Below are 23,198 nucleotides of genomic sequence, written 5' to 3' on the forward strand. Positions count from 1 at the left end.
TTTCGTCGCTTCCCCCCGCCCATCTTTTCCCTCTGCCCGCCCATCTTCTTACTGTTTCTCTCGCCGAGATCTCTTGGCCGGCGCATGCGATGCCCATTTCTGGTACGGCATTGCAGTAATTAATGCGCATGCGCCGGCTAACGGCGCGAAAACACCACAAAGGAGGCGGTCCATCGGCACATTAATTACTGCGATGCCGTACCAGAAATGGGCATCGCAGTGCGCATGCGCCGGCCAAGGGACTCAGCGGGCAGGCGCGGAATCTTGGCGAGAGAAACAGTAAGAAGATGGGCGGGCAGAGGGAAAGGGTGGGCGGGGGAAGCGACGAAAAGGCATTGCTGCCTGGGCACCAACGAGGTTGACGCCGCCCTGGGCACTTGCGCGCCCTCATTTACATATCCTACAAAGATCATTTTTGCCAGTTTTAAAAGTCCACCGATGCTTATAAAGGTAACGTTTTTATCAACTATGTGGCTACTAGAGAGCTATGGGAACGGGTGAAAAGGGGAAAATGTGATGACGGACTCCCTTTAAATATTTCTTTTTTTCTATATTTGTAATATATAATTTTTCCATAGATTCCATACATTTTAGGGTATCCATCTTTAAAATAACCTAAAAACAATCAAAATGCCGCAATATTTTTTGTGCCTTTGGTATTCTATTTCTTCAATAAATGCCTTGTTGTGGTATGGGATTTTATGTTTTATGTGCTTTTCTGTGTTCTTTTTTGTTACATATGGAAGAAAATCTACTTCCGATGAATCCATTAAAGAGGTTGATCCATAAACATGTATCAGTCATTCACTGGATAAGTAATAAATGTATGATCATTGGGGGTCCTACTACTGGGACCCCCAGCGATCACAAGAAAGGGGGTCCTGAGTCACCCATTGGAAATGAGCATTGGTTCACTCTCTATGGAACTGAGGAGGATAACCAAGTACGGTGCTCCGTCAGACCCATAGTGAATGGAGTGGTAGAGCACATGCCTGACCACCAGTCAAACGCGGGACTCTTGTTCTCTTGAGTAGACGAGCCCCCAACGATCACATATATCCAGTGGATAGGTAAAAAATGGTGTTCGAGGGCCTCTACCTTTTTAAGTGAAATTCTCCCAGGTGATAAAATGTCACTTGAAGTTCTAAGACAAAAACTTGTCCGCGCCTCGTTTTCTATAGGGCAAACAAAGGAAAACTTTGCTTCCTCGTGATCTACAGAAATCCTCCTTCTCAGATGTCTAGGATGACAGGTGGTAAGAGAGGCTTTGTCTTCAGATTCCAGGGCAAGGTGTGGCGGCTTCATGTACACGTTACGAGCTTTATTTTTCCGTCTCCTTGGCCTGTGATGTGGAAGGAGGAAGAAATGACAATTATAATACGTTGGGGGGGATTAAAGAGAAACGATCCATCTCCGCTCCACCGGCTGAGGTCACATTGCCGTTATTCAAGGCTTACGTCCACCTGACCATTTATCAAATAAAGCTGCTTCAAGATAGCACAAGGAACGAGGCTTCATCCTCATGGAAACGGGGTCAGGCCTAATGATAATTAACTTTCTAATGTCCAACCCTGAGAATGAAAAATTAATGAAGACAAGACGCATTGTTTTTCATGTTTTTTTTTATTGCCCAACTTCTGACAGTTCACTAAAGATAATCTATACAAAATTTCTAGAAAACCATCTTTTATCCAAAAAGAATCCGTGAGTGTCTATAGCATTCCCAACAGTCCCAATTTTGCTGAAGCACAAAAGGGGTGGGGTTTATAGAAACCCCACCCAAAAAACCATAAATGGGTATTCCTGGCAGTTTGGGGGCGTTCCCTGGAGGTGGGGCTTAAATGTTCCAATTTTGGCTGTGCCAGAGTTGACCAGCGGCCGATGCAGTGTGAATTTACTTCTAGTATATACTGGTCAGAAAACTGTAAAAGAATTTGCGTAAAGGATGCGGACCCATTATTACGGACGTGTGAATGGAGCCTAAATGTAGCGATAAAATAATAAGATCACAATACATCACATGGGCACGTATACGGTAATTATTATTGTGGTCGTGCTGTAGAGAGCACCCCCACAAAAAAATTACGGCTCCTTGCAGACGAGCATGCCCGGATGCGTTCAGTGAAAACTGCGCGATTTCGCAAACCAGTACATTCAGTTTTGTTTGCGATCGCGTTCAGTTTTTTCCGCGCGAGTGCAGTGCGTTTTGAACGCGCGTGATAAAAACTGAATGTTTACTAACAACATCTCTTGGCAACCATCCGTGAAAATAGCATCGCATCCGCACTTGCTTGCGGACGTGATGTGTTTTTCACGCAGCCCCATTCACTTCAGAACATGTTGCGATTTTCACGCAACGCACAAGTGATGCGTGAAAACCAACGCTCACGTACACAAGACCCATTGAAAATAATGGGTCAGAATTCCGTGCGGACGCAACGCCTTCGCATCAGGCATTGCACCCGCAAGGAATACTTGCTCGTCTCAAAGGGGCCTTAGTGATCGGAGAGCTGTGGCCGACCAGGGGCTAGCCCGACTTAGAGAAGCATGGCTGTTCACAGGATGTGTGTGGTATTGCAGTTCAGCCCCCATTCACTTTAATGGATGTGAGCTGCAATACCACAAGCAACCTATGGACAGTTGTGGCGCTGTTCCTGGGGGATGTATGAGTTAATAACTAGGCTGATTTACTGTGCAGGTGCCGGGGATAGCAGGGGTGCGACAACTCTCAGAACTCTCACCATATCCACGTCTTAGTATACAACCGTGGTTCATAGGTCGTTGTCTGCCATGGCCAGGACTTCGACCTCATTTACCGCTCTGCTGCTTAAAATCTGAGACTAAGGGGAAATCATCCATGAATGGGCTTCACCTGAGCAGCAGTGTAACAGACATCCTCGCACATCCGTCCCTATGAACTATAATATATCAAATTACATAAAAAACATTATTAACGGGAAAAAAGTGTCGAAAAATGAAGCTAAACCCTAGTAGGAAGCGTTCTAGGCACAAAGACAGAGCTTTATTGCATGAAACATTGTACAATGGCGCCCCCTTCTGGTGAATTGCTGGAAAGAATGATGCTACCAGCGCTATATATGTAATGTATAATCCTCTCCAAAAATATGTGCCCCCCCCCGGTTATACCAAATCCAGCGTAGAGGTCGCCGTAGGATGAAAGTCGGAGGAGGTCAATGTGGCACCTTCACAGGATGTCACCTTTCGGTCAGATATCTGCCCTTCGAGAGCTTCCCCGATCATCTGTGAGGCAACGGCAGCAGAAGAACCGCTCATCAGGAGCTGTGCACAATGCCAAGAGGCTGCTGGAGCCGCGTAAAGCCGGTCCTTATCAGTCCACGTGGTTTCGGAATAAGATGTTTCATGAGCACATACGGAGGAGCATACTTTGGCCACGGGGCGTGTAGATCCTAAATGTATGAAAAGGGCGTGCCCGTCAGAGAGAGGAGGGCCGCTACTATGTGTGCATAGGATTTCTAATTCATAGACCCTGAGATTAAAAAATAAAAAAATTTGTTCGAAAAACATATTTATATTTCTCCATAAGAAATAAAATAAAAAAACTAAAAGGTCAAAAACCTGGATATAACCAATTTAACGCCCTTGGATACCGCGTCTGTTGTAGGTTTATTTCAGATGGTTTTTTTTGGGCAGAATTTCCAGAAATTGAAATTTTAAAATAATCGGCAAAATAAAAAAATTGAAAGATAAAGTAAAAAATAGCTTAAATATCACAGTTTAAATATCTCATCTTCTCGATCGCGGAGGGTAGTCGCCCGCGTGATGATGGTGAGAGGGACAGGTCCAAGCAGGGAACGCTGGGCCGTTTGGGGGGAGTCCTGTCTCCTGAGGCCTTGGTAGCTTGCGTCTGTGGATGAGTCTTCTTCTTGGGCTCTGAAAGTACAAACTATGGTCAAAATCCTCTTCTGTGAGTTCCGTTTGGTCGCTGCTACGGTCCCCACTTCCTGCCGCCGGCTCGACGCGCAGGAAGTGGTTGGAGATGCCCTCTCAGCCAATAGTTGAGGCCAGGGATAGGTTGATGCGCATCTCCAGAAGAAGGAAGAGGAGAACCCCTTTAAATCGACGGGGCCACTTACATTAAAACTAAGGTGCTATAGTCTTCGCCAAAAAATAAGAAAATTGCCAGTGTAATAAGATGGTGGATGTAGTTATATCATAAATGGTCGACCAATCAGATATGAGGGTTAATACGTTACTTACACAGACTCCGCCTCCCGGATCTTCTTGACGGCCGCCCTCTTGGAGACACGGATTCTGGTGTCCAGTTTGCTCATGAAGTCGACGACGGAGACGTCACCCTTGCGCGAGTCCACGGACGCACTGCGCTGAGGCCGGCTCACCGCGCCCTCCTCCTTCTCGCCCTGGCCTGCTGTAGAGTGCGCCCCATTGGTCAGCTCTGGTTGTTCGGTGAGGACGGGGATGCTGAGGTATTTTTTAAGGAAGATGGAGTCATTGGTGTAGAGTCGATTCGCTCTCTTGATCTGCTCGATCTGTGGGGAGAGACACACCCGATTGGAGGAGGAATCTCCAGGGGATTGAGTCATGTGACCTGGTGAGGGGGAAGTAGCCATCTCTTCTTACCACATGATGGTAGTCACATGACTCATCACAATGTTCTTTTACTTCATTGTTACCGCGCCTTATCACCTGGATGAGGCAACGATAAAACTCACACCTCCTATCATTACAGTATTGGAAATATTCTGGAAAAACAAAATGTCTGCCTCACTGGTTCCCACCTGACTCTCTCGGCTTCCTAACTGGCCGAGACCCTCCCTTTCTATATGTGAGATCTATCACATCAAACTAGCGGTCACCAAGAAACGGCGGAAGAGTTAGGCAAGAAGATGGCGTAAGAACTAAAGTTTACTGGAACTTTTCAGTATTTTAAGGGGAAGTCCTCATAAACCACAAGTGACAGCAGCAACATCCACATGAGGCTGTCTGGACATTTAAAGAGAAACTGCCGCTGACACAATTACTGCACCCTCTAACACCCCGGACACAGTCACTGCACCCTCTAACACCCCGGACACAATACCTGCACCCTCTAACACCCCGGACACAATAACTGCACCCTCTAACACCCCGGACACAGTCACGGCACCCTCTAACACCCGGGACACAGTCACCGCACCCTCTAACACCCGGGACACAGTCACCGCACCCTCTAACACCCCGGACACAGTCACTGCACCCTCTAACACCCCGGACACAGTCACTGCACCCTCTAACACCCCGGACACAGTCACTGCACCCTCTAACACCCCGGACACAGTCACTGCACCCTCTAACACCCCGGACACAATAACTGCACCCTCTAACACCCCGGACACAGTCATGGCACCCTCTAACACCCGGGACACAGTCACCGCACCCTCTAACACAGTCACCGCACCCTCTAACACCCCGTACACAGTCACCGCACCCTCTAACACCCCGGACACAGTCACCGCACCCTCTAACACCCCGGACACAGTCACTGCACCCTCTAACACCCCGGACACAACTGCACCCTCTAACACCCCGGACACAGTCATGGCACCCTCTAACACCCGGGACACAGTCACCGCACCCTCTAACACAGTCACCGCACCCTCTAACACCCCGGACACAATAACCGCACCCTCTAACACCCCGGACACAGTCACCGCACCCTCTAACACCCCGGACACAGTCACGGCACCCTCTAACACCCCGGACACAGTCACTGCACCCTCTAACACCCCGGACACAGTCACTGCACCCTCTAACACCCCGGACACAGTCACCGCACCCTCTAACACCCCGGACACAATAACTGCACCCTCTAACACCCCGGACACAGTCATGGCACCCTCTAACACCCGGGACACAGTCACCGCACCCTCTAACACGCCGAACACAGTCACCGCACCCTCTAACACCCGGGACACAGTCACCGCATCCTCTAACACCCGGGACACAGTCACCGCACCCTCTAACACCCCGGACACAGTCACCGCATCCTCTAACACCCCGAACACAGTCACCGCACCCTCTAACACCCCGGACACAGTCACCGCATCCTCTAACACCCCGGACACAGTCACCGCATCCTCTAACACCCCGAACACAGTCACCGCACCCTCTAACACCCGGGACACAGTCACCGCATCCTCTAACACCCGGGACACAATAACCGCACCCTCCAACACCCCGGACACAGTCACCGCACCCTCCAACACCCCGGACACAGTCACCGCACCCTCCAACACCCCGGACACAGTCACCGCACCCTCCAACACCCCGGACACAGTCACCGCACCCTCTAACACCCCGGACACAGTCACCGCACCCTCTAACACCCCGGACACAATAACCGCACCCTCTAACACCCCGGACACAATAACCGCACCCTCTAACACCCCGGACACAGTCACCGCACCCTCTAACACCCGGGACACAGTCACCGCACCCTCTAACACCCCGGACACAATAACCGCACCCTCTAACACCCCGGACACAATAACCGCACCCTCTAACACCCCGGACACAATAACCGCACCCTCTAACACCCCGGACACAATAACCGCACCCTCTAACACCCCGGACACAATAACCGCACCCTCTAACACCCCGGCCACAGTCACCGCACCCTCTAACACCCGGGACACAGTCACCGCACCCTCTAACACCCGGGACACAGTCACCGCACCCTCTAACACACCACGGACACAGTCACGGCACCCTCTAACACCCCGGACACAGTCACGGCACCCTCTAACACCCCGGACACAATTACTTCACCCTCTAACACCCCGGACACAGTCGTCGACACCTCCAACCCCCCGGGCACAGTCGCCGCCCTCTCCAACACCCCGGGCACAGTCGCCGCCCCCTCCAACACCCCGGGCACAGTCGCCGCCCCCTCCAACACCCCGGGCACAGTCGCCGCCCCCTCCAACACCCCGGGCACAGTCGCCGCCCCCTCCAACCCCCCGGGCACAGTCGCCGCCCCCTCCAACCCCCCGGGCACAGTCGCCGCCCCCTCCAACACCCCGGGCACAGTCGCCGACCCCTCCAACCCCCCGGGCACAGTCGCCGCCCCCTCCAACCCCCCGGGCACAGTCGCCGCCCCCTCCAACACGCCGGGCACAGTCGCCGCCCCCTCCAACACCCCGGGCACAGTCGCCGCCCCCTCCAACACCCCGGGCACAGTCGCCGCCCCCTCCAACACCCCGGGCACAGTCGTCGACCCCTCCAACCCCCCGGGCACAGTCACCGCACCCTCCAACACCCATTATAGTACCACAGCAACCTTTCAAACATGAGTCTGTCTGTACGACAGTGACTAGCGAAGTGTTGTATGCATGCTGGGAGTTATAGTACCACAATGGCTGCCTGTCCAGACACTAATGGGCTATTGAACATGCTGGGAGTCATAGTACCGCACTAACCTTTCAATTACGAGTCTGCGTGAACGTATGCAGCTATCGGTCCTACAGGTGGTGTTGCGTGCATGCTGGGAGTTGTAGTTCCACAGGGGCTGCTTGCCTGCGGTCTCTGGGACATGCTGAGACTTCTGGTCCCCCCATTACTCACCGTGACCCCGTACTTTAGGGCCAGCCCCGGCAGCGTGTCCCCCGGCTGGACGAGATGTTCCACCTTCCGGACCCGGGCCGGGGAGTAGGAGGACTGGACCAGGCTGCCATAGGAGCGCGCCCTGGGGCCCCGCAGCAGCCCTGAGTCCCCATCCCTGGAGGCCATGCTTCCTGCAGCACAATCAGGCTCCTTGTCACTGTCACATGAGGAGATGAATCAATTACTGCCCTGACTACATGCTGCCATCACATGACCTCAGTGACCACCCTCAGCCGCCCTGGAAGCCCCTTCTACTGCACAGCCCTGTCAACAGCAGCTGGCCAGCGGTGACAGCAGCAAAGCACCCTGGGAAGTGTAGTCGCAGCGCCTAGGACAGCCGTAGCGGTCTCAACCCGGAAAAGACTACAAGTCCCGGCATGCAACGGGGCGACGTAACTCGCGAGAACAGACGCGTCCGCCGCAAGCAAACTACACCTCCCATGATGCTTTGCGCGGCAGTACGGTGGCCGGTTGGTGTTTAGGATGTCGTTTAAACGGGACGGAGACGATGGCAGCCAGCTGAACGTGTTGAAAGTGAGTAGTGGCGGGGAAGAGGGGAGCTACATGAGGACTGGGGGAAGACGGCTATTTACTGGGGGACTACAAGTCTAAGAATGTCCTGAGCAGATTCCAGCTACTGCAATGGACATGCTGGGATTTCTAGTGCCCTGTGGTAAGGCTAGGGCTATGCTGATAGAGACGTATTATCTCCCTGCTAAGCGCCATCCATTAGTGTAACTCCACCTCCCTTAATCAACGCTCAGTCCCATCTCACCATGGACCACCCCTTTAAGGACACACCCTTTAAGAGCCATTGACTTTTTATTATTTTTCAGTTATATAGAGATGGTGGACGCGGGGGCTTCACTGTCCCCCTCCCCCTGCCAGCAGCCTGGCGCCACGGTCAGATACATTAGATGTGGCGGGCACTATATCTAAGGGGTTAGACAGGATCAGAGGCTGCTCCGACCCCGGCCGTATGTCTCTGCCATGATATTATGAAGGGGTTAAGAGGGTGGAGTCAGAGAATCTAATATGGCCGATACCCTAAAGCCTCTCCCTGTTCATTTCCTTATAGAAAAGGAGGGTCGCCGACCTACTGGCCGGTTTCATCCCCGAGGACGAGGCGCTGCTCCTTAATAATGGAAGGTAAGTGACGTCCAGGCGGTTCTTACCCACCTGCTGACCGCGTTTTTTGCTGACCCATTGAAATGAAAGGGTCCGCATCCTATCCGCCAAAAAAAACGGAACGGACACGGAAACAAAATACGTTTGTGTGCATGTAGCCTAAGAGGATGGGCATGCTGGGTGTTGTAGTTTCAGCAGAACCAAAGCCTATAGATGACAGGTGTGACACCTGCTCCCTTGTACTTACCTTTCAGTTTATTTTCTCTATAATCCAGACTACTGGGCGCCAGATTAACGGGATTTTCCTGTACGACCCTGTGTTTCTCAGGTACGCCTGCACCGTGTGTCACCACAGGCCGGTCTTCGATACCATCGATATGCTGTCCGTGCACCGGAGTGGAAGGAAGCACGTGGCCTGTGAGTACATGTAGAGCAAATCACCGTCCTGATCCCATGACAACACTGCCTGTCAGTCAGGTGGACATGGTGCACCTACATCTCCATCCAGGTCCAAGGTGGGGAATGATCAGTAATGCACTCCCTGACATATAATATACCGCACCAGGAAAGAGATAAGTGTACAAGGTGAGATACGGCCTCTACCCTGCACACAAGGTGAGGTGCGGCCTCTAGGCTGGACGGGAGGTGAGGTGCGGCCTCTAGGCTGGACGGAGGTGAGGTGCGGCCTCTAGGCTAGACGCGAGGTGAGGTGCGGCCTCTAGGCTGGACGCGAGGTGAGGTGCGGCCTCTAGGCTGGACGCGAGGTGAGGTGCGGCCTCTAGGCTGGACGCGAGGTGAGGTGCGGCCTCTAGGCTGGACGCGAGGTGAGGTGCGGCCTCTAGGCTGGACGCGAGGTGAGGTGCGGCCTCTAGGCTGGACGCGAGGTGAGGTGCGGCCTCTAGGGTGGACGCGAGGTGAGGTGCGGCCTCTAGGGTGGACGCGAGGTGAGGTGCGGCCTCTAGGGTGGACGCGAGGTGAGGTGCGGCCTCTAGGGTGGACGCGAGGTGAGGTGCGGCCTCTAGGGTGGACGCGAGGTGAGGTGCGGCCTCTAGGGTGGACGCGAGGTGAGGTGCGGCCTCTAGGGTGGACGCGAGGTGAGGTGCGGCCTCTAGGGTGGACGCGAGGTGAGGTGCGGCCTCTAGGGTGGACGCGAGGTGAGGTGCGGCCTCTAGGGTGGACGCGAGGTGAGGTGCGGCCTCTAGGGTGGACGCGAGGTGAGGTGCGGCCTCTAGGGTGGACGCGAGGTGAGGTGCGGCCTCTAGGCTGGACGCGAGGTGATGTGCGGCCTCTAGGCTGGACGCGAGGTGAGGTGCGGCCTCTAGGCTGGACGCGAGGTGAGGTGCGGCCTCTAGGCTGGACGCGAGGTGAGGTGCGGCCTGTAGCTTGGCGTCTCTCCTAGATATGCGGTGGCTGGGTTTGGGGTAGCCCCAACGCTACATTGGTTCCCCTGGACATTGTCAAGGTGTCACCACTTGTTGCTGCTCTCCGGAATGGTAAGATGTGGTCACCCCAATGGGAAATAAGTCCAGAGAGTTGGGGTCTGCCGTAACCAGGGGGCTTCTTTACTCGAGGAATCCAGATGGAAAACAATATGGGCGAGGCATAGGGCTAGCTTCTCCAGTCTCCTCCCTGGCAGAAGGCACCCTGGTCAAAGGTTGGAGGGCCGCAGTCTATAGCACGTTAGTCCAGGTGGTTCCTTGGTCACAGGGCTGGTGACCCATAAGCATTCCTATCACAGCTTCTTCTGGTCACTCACTCAGTAGTCTGACAGTCTCCTCTCCAAGCACTGGTCCCTAACTGCAGAACACTAGGGGCTCTGACTGCGCTCCTTATATACCATTTCTAGCTAGACTGGAACCATCTAGTGGTAGGGGTGGAGTAGAGAAGCTCAGCACAAACAAATACAATGTTACAACTCCTGTCTCTCATAGACTTACATTAGAGCTTCAGTGATATTCAAAGGTAATGACACAGCAGATTTCCAGACATAACAACAGAACTAAACCAGACATTCAAAAGGTCAGTCTGTCTGGTTTTAGTGGTAAACAAGTCTGGCTTTTTCCTTCCAAAACAAGCTTTTCTTCAAAGCCTATCATAGCTGTGGAAAATTACCAGCTTCTCATTCAATGTCCCAAAAGTCTCTCAGTATTCATTAACCCTTTCCACATAGCCTCGAAAATACAGTGATTATGAACAGGATATATATCACAACATATATATAAGATATACTGTTATTTGGTAGGCGCACTTGCATACTGGAACAGCACTCTATATATTCATATCAAATATTCAGTTTATTAAAACATTAGTAAAAAAAAATGCACCTAGGTTTTTGAGTAGGAAAATAAGAAAAAAAATATTTTGAACCAAAAGGTGTGCTTTTAGTGGGTTTTGAACTAATGGTGAACTGTGGATGACACTGTTATGGGGGGGATCTGTGGATGACACTGTTATGGGGGGGATCTGTGGATGACACTGTTATGGAGGGGGAATCTGTGGATGACACTGTTATGGAGGGGGAATCTGTGGATGACACTGTTATGGAGGGGGATCTGTGGATGACACTGTTATGGAGGGGGATCTGTTGATGACGCTGTTATGGAGGGGGATCTGTTGATGACGCTGTTATGGAGGGGGATCTGTGGATGACGCTGTTATGGAGGGGGGTCTGTGGATGACGCTGTTATGGAGGGGGGGTCTGTGGATGACGCTGTTATGGAGGGGGGTCTGTGGATGACGCTGTTATGGAGAGGGGGTCTGTGGATGACGCTGTTATGGAGAGGGGGTCTGTGGATGACGCTGTTATGGAGGGGGATCTGTGGATGACGCTGTTATGGAGGGGGATCTGTGGATGACGCTGTTATGGAGGGGGATCTGTGGATGACGCTGTTATGGAGGGGGATCTGTGGATGACGCTGTTATGGAGGGGGATCTGTGGATGACGCTGTTATGGAGGGGGATCTGTGGATGACGCTGTTCTGGAGGGGGATCTGTGGATGACACTGTTATGGGGGGGATCTGTGGATGACACTGTTATGGGGGGGATCTGTGGATGACACTGTTATGGAGGGGGAATCTGTGGATGACACTGTTATGGAGGGGGATCTGTGGATGACACTGTTATGGAGGGGGATCTGTTGATGACGCTGTTATGGAGGGGGATCTGTTGATGACGCTGTTATGGAGGGGGATCTGTGGATGACGCTGTTATGGAGGGGGGTCTGTGGATGACGCTGTTATGGAGGGGGGTCTGTGGATGACGCTGTTATGGAGGGGGGTCTGTGGATGACGCTGTTATGGAGGGGGGTCTGTGGATGACGCTGTTATGGAGGGGGGTCTGTGGATGACGCTGTTATGGAGAGGGGGTCTGTGGATGACGCTGTTATGGAGGGGGATCTGTGGATGACGCTGTTATGGAGGGGGATCTGTGGATGACGCTGTTATGGAGGGGGATCTGTGGATGACGCTGTTATGGAGGGGGATCTGTGGATGACGCTGTTCTGGAGGGGGATCTGTGGATGACGCTGTTCTGGAGGGGGATCTGTGGATGACGCTGTTCTGGAGGGGGATCTGTGGATGACGCTGTTCTGGAGGGGGATCTGTGGATGACGCTGTTATGGAGGGGGATCTGTGGATGACGCTGTTATGGAGGGGGATCTGTGGATGACGCTGTTATGGAGGGGGATCTGTGGATGACGCTGTTATGGAGGGGGATCTGTGGATGACGCTGTTATGGAGGGGGATCTGTGGATGACGCTGTTATGGAGGGGGATCTGTGGATGACGCTGTTATGGAGGGGGATCTGTGGATGACACATATATAGCATCTTATGCTACCCTATTTTTCCCTTTATAAGACGCACCTAGGTTTTTGAGGAGGAAAATAAGAAAAAAAAATTTGAGCCAAAAGGTGTGCTTTTGGTGGATTTTGAACTAATGGTCTGGGGGTGACACTGTTATGGGGATCTGTGGATGACACTGTTATGGGGGATGTGTGCTATGACACATAGGGCCATGAGGGGGGCCAGCATAAGATGCTATATGTGTGGATGACCCACATATAGCATTTTATGCTGCTCCCCCCCATGGCCTTATGTTTCACAGCATTACAGTACTGTATTTTTTGTATGTAAAGTCTTTCTTTAATCCTGAATCAATCGCTCTCCTTTTGATAAACTATCCTAATAGCCTGCATCAGTACTCGCTATGTATGCAGCGTGCGGTCCGGCCGGCGCAGGACTTCATCCTGCTCCTGCTTCATTAATGAAGTGGGAGGAGCGTGACTGAGTGACGTCAGTCACACGCCGGCCGGACCGCACGCTGCATTCATAGCGAGTACTGATGCAGGCGATTACGATAGTTTATCAAAAGGAGAGCGATTGATTCAGGATTAAAGAAAGACTGTAACTGGTGTATCGACGGCCACGCTGTGCGGCATAGCGGCCGACGATATATCGGTGTCGGCCCTGTAAAAAAAAAAAAAAAGTCAAACATCAGTCAACGTCTTATAAAGCGAAAAATACGGTATATATGTGTCATCCATAGATCCCCCCATAACACTGTCCTTGTGTAAATAGTAACCCTCCCCAATACAAGGGGTGGATTCCGGCAACTTGTGTTGGAATCGCAGCGGGGCCCGGTGCAGTCACTGTTCTCTATTGCACCGGGCCCCGCTCACAGCAGTATTTATTAAGTGAAGTCATGGGTAAAGCTTTGTTAAGGTATAGCAATCCTCTGCAGCAGTAGCGCACGTAGTATTCATTACGAAACTCCCGTAGCGGGCAGGCTGGCCAGTCACTGACTTGCTCACGCACATGCTCCTCCCACTTTATGAATGAAGCAGGCGGAGCATGCGCTTGACGTTACGCTGCCGGCCAGCCTGCCCGCTACGGGAGTTTCATAGTGAGTACTACGTGCGCTACTTCTACAGAGGATTGCTGTACCTTTAACAAAGCTTTACCCATGACTTTACATAATAAATACTGCTGTGAGCGGGGCCCGGTGTAATAGAGAACAGTGACTGCACCGGGCCCCGCTGCGATTCCAACACAAGTTGCGGCCTCCAGAGCCGCCCCGCTGATAAATCGCAGACCGCGCTGTGCAGCATCGCGGCCGGCGATGTATCAGTGCAAAGTAAAAATGGCAGCATTCGCCCCCTAATACGGTACATGATTAAAAATAGAGATAAAATAAGGAACAATTCATATACTCATTATAAACATTACACCTTCTGAGAGGTCGTCATAAATCTATGTGTGGAATCGTCAGTGATATATGGGACTGATGATCCACATATAGATTTATGACCACCTCTCAGAAGGTGTAATGTTTATAATTGTTCCTTATTTTATCTCTATTTTTATTCACGTAAATTATTTTTTTAACTTATGTTTTAATAAACGGAATATTTGATCTTATTATATAGAGTGCCGTTCCAGTATGCAAGTGCGCCTACAAAATAACAGTATATCTTGAGTATTTTTGGCAGTGGGTGAGACATTGGTCAGAGCACCTTAATCCATTATAACCAGAGGAGAGAGCCACTAATTATTATAAACATATATCTATACATAGAAAATGCAGTTACACAGTATAAACATAGTAACATAGTATATAAGGCCGAAGTAAGACCTTGTCCATCCAGTCCGGCCTGTCATCCTGCAAGTTGATCCAGAGGAAGGCAAAAAAAAAAACTGTGAGGTAGAAGCCAAGCCAGAACTGTACACAGTACTCCATGTGTGGTCTGACTAGCGATGTGTAAAGTGGTAGGACTATGTTCTTATCACGGGAATCTATCCCCCTTTTGATGCAACCCATTATCTTATTGGCCTTGGCAGCAGCTGCCTGACACTGGTTTTTGCAGCTTAGTTTGCTGTTTATTAAAATTCCTAGATCCTTTTCCATGTCAGTGTTACCCAGTGTTTTACCATTTAGTATGTACGGGTGACTTGCATTATTCCTTCCTATGTGCATAACCTTACATTTGTCAGTGTTAAACCTCATCTGCCACTTATCTGCCCAAGCCTCCAATCTATCCAGATCGCTCTGTAGTAGCATACTGTCCTCTGTAGTATATATATACAGTATACTGTCCTCTGTAGTATATATACAGTATACTGTCCTCATCAGTGTTAATTACTTTACACAGTTTAGTGTCATCTGCGAAAATTGATACTTTACTGTGCAAGCCTTCTACAAGATCATTAATAAATATATTGAAGAGAATAGGGCCCAATACTGACCCCTGAGGTACCCCACTAGTGACAGTGACCCAATCTGAGTGTGTACCACTAATAACCACCCTCTGTTTTCTATTACTGAGCCAGTTACTTACCCACATACAGACGTTTTCTCCCAGTCCGAGCATTCTCATTTTATATACTATATAAGTCAGTGCAAGGTAACCCTTTCAATTGAAATAAAGTAAGAAGTTTATAACTTTGCATAGGGGAAATAGGCAAATGTCCAGACTTCAAAGTACCTCTGCTCCAGGGTACTACAGATACACAATGAGATGTGGCCTCTAGCACGGTTACGAGATGGGATACGGCCTCTAGCCCGGATACAAGGTGAGATACGGCTTCTAGCACTGATCCTAGCTGAGATACGGCCTCTAGCCCAGATCTAAGATGAGAGATATGGCTTCTAGCCCAGATCCTAGATGAGATACAGCCTCTAGCCTGGATACAAGGTGAGATGCGCTTCTAGCCCTGATCCTAGCTGAGATACGGCATCTAGCCCTGATCCTAGCTGAGATACGGCATCTAGCCCTGATCCTAGCTGAGATACGGCATCTAGCCCTGATCCTAGCTGAGATACGGCATCTAGCCCTGATCCTAGCTGAGATACGGCATCTAGCCCTGATCCTAGCTGAGATACGGCATCTAGCCCTGATCCTAGCTGAGATACGGCATCTAGCCCTGATCCTAGCTGAGATACGGCATCTAGCCCTGATCCTAGCTGAGATACGGCATCTAGCCCTGATCCTAGCTGAGATACGGCATCTAGCCCTGATCCTAGCTGAGATACGGCATCTAGCCCTGATCCTAGCTGAGATACGGCATCTAGCCCTGATCCTAGCTGAGATACGGCATCTAGCCCTGATCCTAGCTGAGATACGGCATCTAGCCCTGATCCTAGCTGAGATACGGCATCTAGCCCTGATCCTAGCTGAGATACGGCATCTAGCCCTGATCCTAGCTGAGATACGGCATCTAGCCCTGATCCTAGCTGAGATACGGCATCTAGCCCTGATCCTAGCTGAGATACGGCATCTAGCCCTGATCCTAGCTGAGATACGGCATCTAGCCCTGATCCTAGCTGAGATACGGCATCTAGCCCTGATCCTAGCTGAGATATATGGCTTCTAGCCCAGATCCTAGATGAGAGACGGCCTCTAGCCTGGATCCAGGATGAGATACAGTAGGTCATAGAGACACACAGGTTCTGTATGGTAGCATGAGGCACACTTCCCCACAGATGATTCAGCTGGGCTTGTAGATCCTTCACACTTGTAGGTTGGTGATGCTGGTGTCCCCGCTGGTCCCGATGACTGGGCAGCCAAGGACATGTTGTAATCTGGGGGAGACATTCCTGGGGAAACCTTCTGTACGGTTGAGCAATATCCTGCTGATAAATGCCAGTTGGAAGTCCTGTCATGAGAGGAACATGTGGCCGCAGGATGTCCTTCACATATCACTGAGCTGTTAGTGTCCTGGTATCAGTACTATGGGAGACCGACTGTCGTATGCGATAGCTCCCCCAATCATCACACCAGCAGTTGGGGCAGTGATTCGCTGCACGGGAAAGGCAGGATTGAAGCTCTCACCATGAGGCCTCGATACTCCAACCTGACCATTGTGGGATCCCCAACAGAACCTGGATTCATAGCTGAAGATGATACAGGTCCAATATGAAGCAATCCAGGATTCTGTTTCATGTCACCACAGCAAACGAAGGCGACGGTGGCTGTTAATGACGGGACACACCTAATGGGCACTGTGACACCAAATGTTCTTCTGCTAAACACCTGGACATGGTCCGGGCAGAGACAGGGGTGTAATAAAGGGGCCACCTGTGTCTGGATGGGGGAATAAAAGACCAGTGGGAGCTGCCCGTGCTTGTCAGAAGACCAGATGATCCCCTGTGCTGGTATCTGTGTGAGCCGTCCAGAGCCTGCTGACTACATGTGCCCTCACAGTAACACTGCTCCCAACACCCCTTAATAGTTAGGTCAATACAGCCTAGATGGTGTACATCAACATGACCTTCCTGCTTCTCAGTCCAATGATGTACCCCCTTCTCAAAGTCTGTCAACTGGGCAAAATGTCTTTGAGCACATTGTAGTAGCATGTCTAGCACTTAATAATCTCTTACCAAGAGGTACACTACCCAAAGGTAGTCTCTGATAGCCTTTTTATAGGAAGCAAGTCCCAATGTCCAATCAGACACACCTGTAATCATTTCTATATCTGCCTGAGACATAACTGCATGACGAGTTTTGCAGTAAACCAGCATTTTTGTCTGGGTGTGGTATGTTTTTTTTAGATATCCTCCTTATTTCTCGTGGGGTTATTTTGTGCTCCTGTGGGTTTATGATTCTCCCTCCTGCCCCCCCAGATATGCAGAGATTCTATGGGAAGAAGGCGGCTCACAGGAACGAGGTCCAGAAGCGACAGCACGAGCGGTACGTCCGGGCAGAAGAAGCCGGGGAACAGGTGAGTGCACCCGGGGGTTATATTCTATGGTATCTGGTGAGGTAAAGGGGTATTCTCACCTTATGTCATGACGTGTCCTTTTCCTACAGCCCCCAGCTCCGCTGCTGGAACAGACCAGGAAGATTACCCAGAATGCATTGCTGAAGGCTGCCCCATATAACAGCTGCTGCACCAGAAGCAGGTACAAGGCAGCACCGCTGTTCTTAGAGGGATGTTACATTTTAAGGGTGTTGTGGCGAGGTTTTCTTTCCTACCCCTATTGGCTCTTGTGGGTTGTCATTCCTGCATCTAGCAGAGATGAGATCCGACAACTCAACTTGATCAAGCAGAGTTCCACTCTTTATCTCCCTGTTTATTCCAGGCCAGGAGATGTGAGGAGGACGAGCAGTTCTAAGGTGGAGGAGCCGCCCCAATCCTCGCCTTCTCCACAGAGCAGTTCAGTATATACTCAGCAGGACCTGCACAAGACCCCAGCCGAGACCTCCAGTCCTGATCCAAGGAGCGGCTCCACAGGTGAACATGCTGCAATAACCTGGGTATAAGTTATACAGCTTCTTGTATACAGTAATATGGAGCATGCTGGTATAACCTGGGCATCTCCTGTATATAATTATATATGTACAGCTGGTATAACCTGGGCATCTCCTGTATATAGTGATATGGAGCATGCTGGTATAACCTGGGCATCTCCTGTGTATAATTATATATGTACAGCTGGTATAAGTTATACATCTCCCTGTATATAGTGATATGGAGCATGCTGGTATAACCTGGGTATCTCTTGTATATAGTGATATGGAGCATGCTGGTATAACCTGGGTATCTCTTGTATATAGTGATATGGAGCATGCTGGTATAACCTGGGTATAGATGTATGTGTACATTAACCACCTCCCGACCGCTGTACGCACATATGCGTCCGGGAGGTGGTTGCTTTACTCCTCCTGGACGCATATACGCGTCATCTCGCGAGACGCGAGATTTCCTGTGAACGCGCGCGCACAGGCGCGCGCGCTCACAGGAACGGAAGGTAAGCGAGTGGATCTCCAGCCTGCCAGCGGCGATCGTTCGCTGGCAGGCTGGAGATCCGAATTTTTTAACCCCTAACAGGTATATTAGACGCTGTTTTCATAACAGCGTCTAATATACCTCCTACCTGGTCCTCTGGTGGTCCCTTTTGTTAGGATCGACCACCAGAGGACTCAGGTAGGTCAGTACAGTCCCACCAAACACCACACTACACTACACCCCCCCCCCCCCGTCACTTATTAACCCCTTATAAACCCATGATCACCCATGATCACCCCATATAAACTCCCTGATCACCCCCCTGTCATTGATCACCGCCCTGTCATTGATCACCCCCCTGTCAGGCTCCGTTCAGACGTCCGTATGATTTTTACGGATCCACAGATACATGGATCGGATCCGCAAAAAGCATACGGACGTCTGAATGGAGCCTTACAGGGGGGTGATCAATGACAGGCGGGTGATCACCCATATACACTCCCTGATCACCCCCTGTCATTGATCACCCCCCTGTCATTGATCACCCCCCCTGTAAGGCTCCATTCAGACGTCCGCATGATTTTTACGGATCCGATCCATGTATCCATGGATCCGTAAAAATCATGCGGACGTCTGAATGGAGCCTTACAGGGGGGGTGATCAGTGACAGGGGGGTGATCACCCTGATCACCCCTGTCATTGATAACCCCCCTGTAAGGCTCCATTCAGACGTCCGCATGCGTTCTGTGGATCCGATCCATGTATCCATGGATCCGTAAAAAATCATGCGGATGTCTGAATGGAGCCTTACAGGGGGGGGTGATCAGTGACAGGGGGGTGATCACCCTGATTACCCTGATCACCCCCTGTCATTGATAACCCCCCTGTAAGGCTCCATTCAGACGTCCGCATGCGTTCTGTGGATCCGATCCATGTATCCATGGATCCGTAAAAAATCATGCGGATGTCTGAATGGAGCCTTACAGGGGGGGTGATCAGTGACAGGGGGGTGATCACCCTGATTACCCTGATCACCCCCTGTCATTGATAACCCCCCTGTAAGGCTCCATTCAGACGTCCGCATGCGTTCTGTGGATCCGATCCATGTATCCATGGATCCGTAAAAAATCATGCGGATGTCTGAATGGAGCCTTACAGGGGGGGTGATCAGTGACAGGGGGGTGATCACCCTGATTACCCTGATCACCCCCTGTCATTGATCACCCCCCTGTCATTGATCACCCCCCTGGTAAGGCTCCATTCAGACATTTTTTTTGGCACAAGTTAGCGGAAATTTTTTGTTTGTTTTAGTTTTAGTTTTTTCTTACAAAGTCTCATATTCCACTAACTTGTGTCAAAAAATAAAATCTCACATGGACGCACCATACCCCTCACGGAATCCAAATGCGTAAACATTTTTAGACATTTATATTCCAGACTTCTTCTCACGCTTTAGGGCCCCTAAAAAGCCAGGGCAGTATAAATACCCCACATGTGACCCCATTTCGGAAAGAAGACACCCCAAGGTATTCCGTGAGGGGCATATTGAGTCCATGAAAGATTGAAATTTTTGTCCTAAGTTAGCGGAAAGTGAGACTTTGTGAGAAAAAAACAAAAAAAAATCAATATCCGCTAACTTATGCAAAAAAAATAAAATTCTAGGAACTCGCCATGCCCCTCATTGAATACCTTGGGGTGTCTTCTTTCCAAAGTGGGGTCACATGTGGGGTATTTATACTGCCCTGGCTTTTTAGGGGCCCGAAAGTGTGAGAAGAAGTCTGGGATCCAAATGTCTAAAAATGCCCTCCTAAAAGGAATTTGGGCACCTTTGCGCATCTAGGCTGCAAAAAAGTGTCACACATGTGGTATCGCCGTACTCAGGAGAAGTTGGGGAATGTGTTTTGGGGTGTCATTTTACATATACCCATGCTGGGTGAGAAAAATATCTTGGTCAAATGCCAACTTTGTATAAAAAAATGGGAAAAGTTGTCTTTTGCCAAGATATTTCTCTCACCCAGCATGGGTATATGTAAAATGACAGCCCAAATCACATTCCCCAACTTCTCCTGAGTACGGCGATACCAGATGTGTCACACTTTTTTGATGCCAAGGTGGGCAAAGGGGCACATATTCCAAAGTGCACCTTTCGGATTTCACCGGTCATTTTTTACAGATTTTGATTGCAAAGTACTTCTCACACATATGGGCCCCTAAATTGCCAGGGCAGTATAACTACCCCACAAGTGACCCCATTTTGGAAAGAAGACACCCCAAGGTATTCCGTGAGGGGCATGGCGAGTTCCTAGAATTTTTTATTTTTTGTCGCAAGTTAGTGGAATATGAGACTTTGTAAGGAAAAAAGAGAAAGAAAAAAAAATCATCATTTTCCGCTAACTTGTGACAAAAAATAAAAAATTCTAGGAACTCGCCGTGCCCCTCACGGAATACCTTGGGGTGTCTTCTTTCCAAAATGGGGTCACTTGTGGCGTAGTTATACTGCCCTGGCAATTTAGGGGCCCAAATGTGTGAGAAGTACCTTGCAATCAAAATGTGTAAAAAATGGCCTGCAAAATCTGAAAGGTGCACTTTGGAATATGTGCCCCTTTGCCCACCTTGGCTGCAAAAAAGTGTCACACATCTGGTATCGCCGTACTCAGGAGAAGTTGGGGAATGTGTTTTGGGGTGTCATTTTACATATAACCATGCTGGGTGAGAGAAATATCTTGGCAAAAGACAACTTTTCCCATTTTTTTATACAAAGTTGGCATTTGACAAAGATATTTTTCTCACCCAGCATGGGTATATGTAAAATGACACCCCAAAACACATTCCCCAACTTCTCCTGAGTACGGCGATACCAGATGTGTCACACTTTTTTGCTGCCAAGGTGGGCAAAGGGGCGCATATTCCAAAGTGCACCTTTTGGATTTCACCGGTCATTTTTTACACATTTTGATTGCAAAGTTCTTCTCACACATTTGGGCCCCTAAATTGCCAGGGCAGTATAACTACGCCACAAGTGACCCCATTTTGGAAAGAAGACACCCCAAGGTATTCTGTGAGGGGCATGGCGAGTTCCTAGAATTTTTTTTTTTTTGTCGCAAGTTAGTGGAATATGAGACTTAGTAAGAAAAAATAAAAAAATAAAAATCATCATCATTTTCCGCTAACTTGTGACAAAAAATAAAAAGTTCTATGAACTCACTATGCCCATCAGCGAATACCTTAGGGTGTCTACTTTCCGAAATGGGGTCATTTGTGGGGTTTTTCTACTGTTTGGGCATTGTAGAACCTCAGGAAACATGACAGGTGCTCAGAAAGTCAGAGCTGCTTCAAAAAGCGGAAATTCACATTTTTGTACCATAGTTTGTAAATGCTATAACTTTTACCCAAACCATTTTTTTTTTGCCCAAACATTTTTTTTTTATCAAAGACATGTAGAACAATAAATTTGGCGAAAAATTTATATATGGATGTCGTTTTTTTTGCAAAATTTTACAGCTGAAAGTGAAAAATGTCATTTTTTTGCAAAAAAATCGTTACATTTTGATTAATAACAAAAAAAGTAAAAATGCCAGCAGCAATGAAATACCACCAAATGAAAGCTATTAGTGAGAAGAAAAGGAGGTAAAATTCATTTGGGTGGTAAGTTGCATGACCGAGCGATAAACGGTGAAAGGAGTGTAGTGCCGAAGTGTAAAAAGTGGCCTGGTCATGAAGGGGGTTTCACCTAGCGGGGCTGAAGTGGTTAAGTAGTTCTCCCCATTTCTTAGGTATGTGCAGACGGTCTCAATCCCAGACAACCAGTAAAACTAAGAACAAGATTCAGAAGGGTGAAGATTCGAATGACGACCCTGAGAGAAGGCGAGTAATGGAGCACTATCTGTCTCTGAGGAGGTAAGCGTCTCTCTGCCTGGTGCTATCTACCGGTGAGGACTATGGCTCTCTGTGGTGACACCTGTTGGGCACCTTCTGGTAGTTGTTCTCACCTTCTCTCCACAGCTCTGGGTGGATTCCAGATGGCACAGGGAAATGGGTGAAAGATGAAACTGTGGAGTTTGATTCTGATGAGGAGGAACCTCCAGCAATGCCACCACCATGACACAAGGTCAGGGACAGAGATGCAGAGCACCCAGCTGGACCTCCGTCACTGGGAACCTCCTTATGTATTGCTGTACACCTCTTAACTTGCAGTTCATCTCATGGCCTGCTAGAGGGTGCTGTATCTATAAGAATTATTTTCTGTAAGGTAAAATATATACGAGCGTTTGTGTTTATTGTACTGAAAATAACTTGAAAAATAAAACTATTTTTGTACATTCTTTATTGTCGTTTGTTGAGTATTCAGATGTACTGAACTAACAGGAAGTGATACACGTCACATTGTTATCATGAGATAAAGGCCATCCAAGACCGATGGAAAAAATATGGATTGATTGTTTATTTTATGTGTCAAGAATGAAGATGAAGACCGCCATGACGTGTGAATTGCTAAATATATCAGTTTGAAGGATTATTACCGATTTTGAGTAGATGTTGAGTGTAATTATTTAGTTGAGCTTATTATACAGACAACACAATGTGATGTAGGGTTTAGAAAAATCTATGGTTCCTTTGGGCAATCTTATTTACAGGCAGTGTTGGACTGACAAGGGTCCTAATGTTTAATCCGTAAAACGTTCTCTACCCTATCACCGTCTGTCAT

At 49.5% G+C, this 23,198-nt stretch overlaps 2 protein-coding genes across 2 annotated transcripts; one reads left to right on the top strand and one right to left on the bottom strand.

Annotated features, from left to right (window-relative positions):
* Positions 1 to 3,003: 3,003 nt before the first annotated feature.
* On the bottom strand, positions 3,004 to 7,982 carry LYSMD1 (LysM domain containing 1). The gene is made up of 3 exons (XM_044275207.1): positions 7,603 to 7,982; positions 4,240 to 4,529; positions 3,004 to 3,912 (listed from the first exon to the last, which is right to left on the bottom strand). The coding sequence occupies exons 1-3, from the start codon at positions 7,765 to 7,767 to the stop codon at positions 3,750 to 3,752; spliced, it is 618 nt and encodes a 205-aa protein (XP_044131142.1). The 5' UTR covers positions 7,768 to 7,982; the 3' UTR covers positions 3,004 to 3,749.
* Positions 7,983 to 8,087: 105 nt separating this feature from the next.
* SCNM1 (sodium channel modifier 1) lies at positions 8,088 to 22,815 on the top strand. The gene is made up of 8 exons (XM_044275206.1): positions 8,088 to 8,175; positions 8,720 to 8,790; positions 9,098 to 9,186; positions 17,388 to 17,485; positions 17,575 to 17,666; positions 17,847 to 17,998; positions 22,267 to 22,390; positions 22,496 to 22,815. Exons 1-8 carry the CDS (start codon positions 8,125 to 8,127, stop codon positions 22,593 to 22,595), a joined length of 777 nt encoding a protein of 258 aa, XP_044131141.1. The 5' UTR covers positions 8,088 to 8,124; the 3' UTR covers positions 22,596 to 22,815.
* The last annotated feature ends 383 nt before the right edge of the window (positions 22,816 to 23,198 follow it).

This window comes from Bufo gargarizans, unplaced genomic scaffold (genome assembly GCF_014858855.1).
Source record: "Bufo gargarizans isolate SCDJY-AF-19 unplaced genomic scaffold, ASM1485885v1 original_scaffold_975_pilon, whole genome shotgun sequence".
In the NCBI taxonomy this organism is placed as follows: Eukaryota; Metazoa; Chordata; class Amphibia; order Anura; family Bufonidae; genus Bufo; species Bufo gargarizans.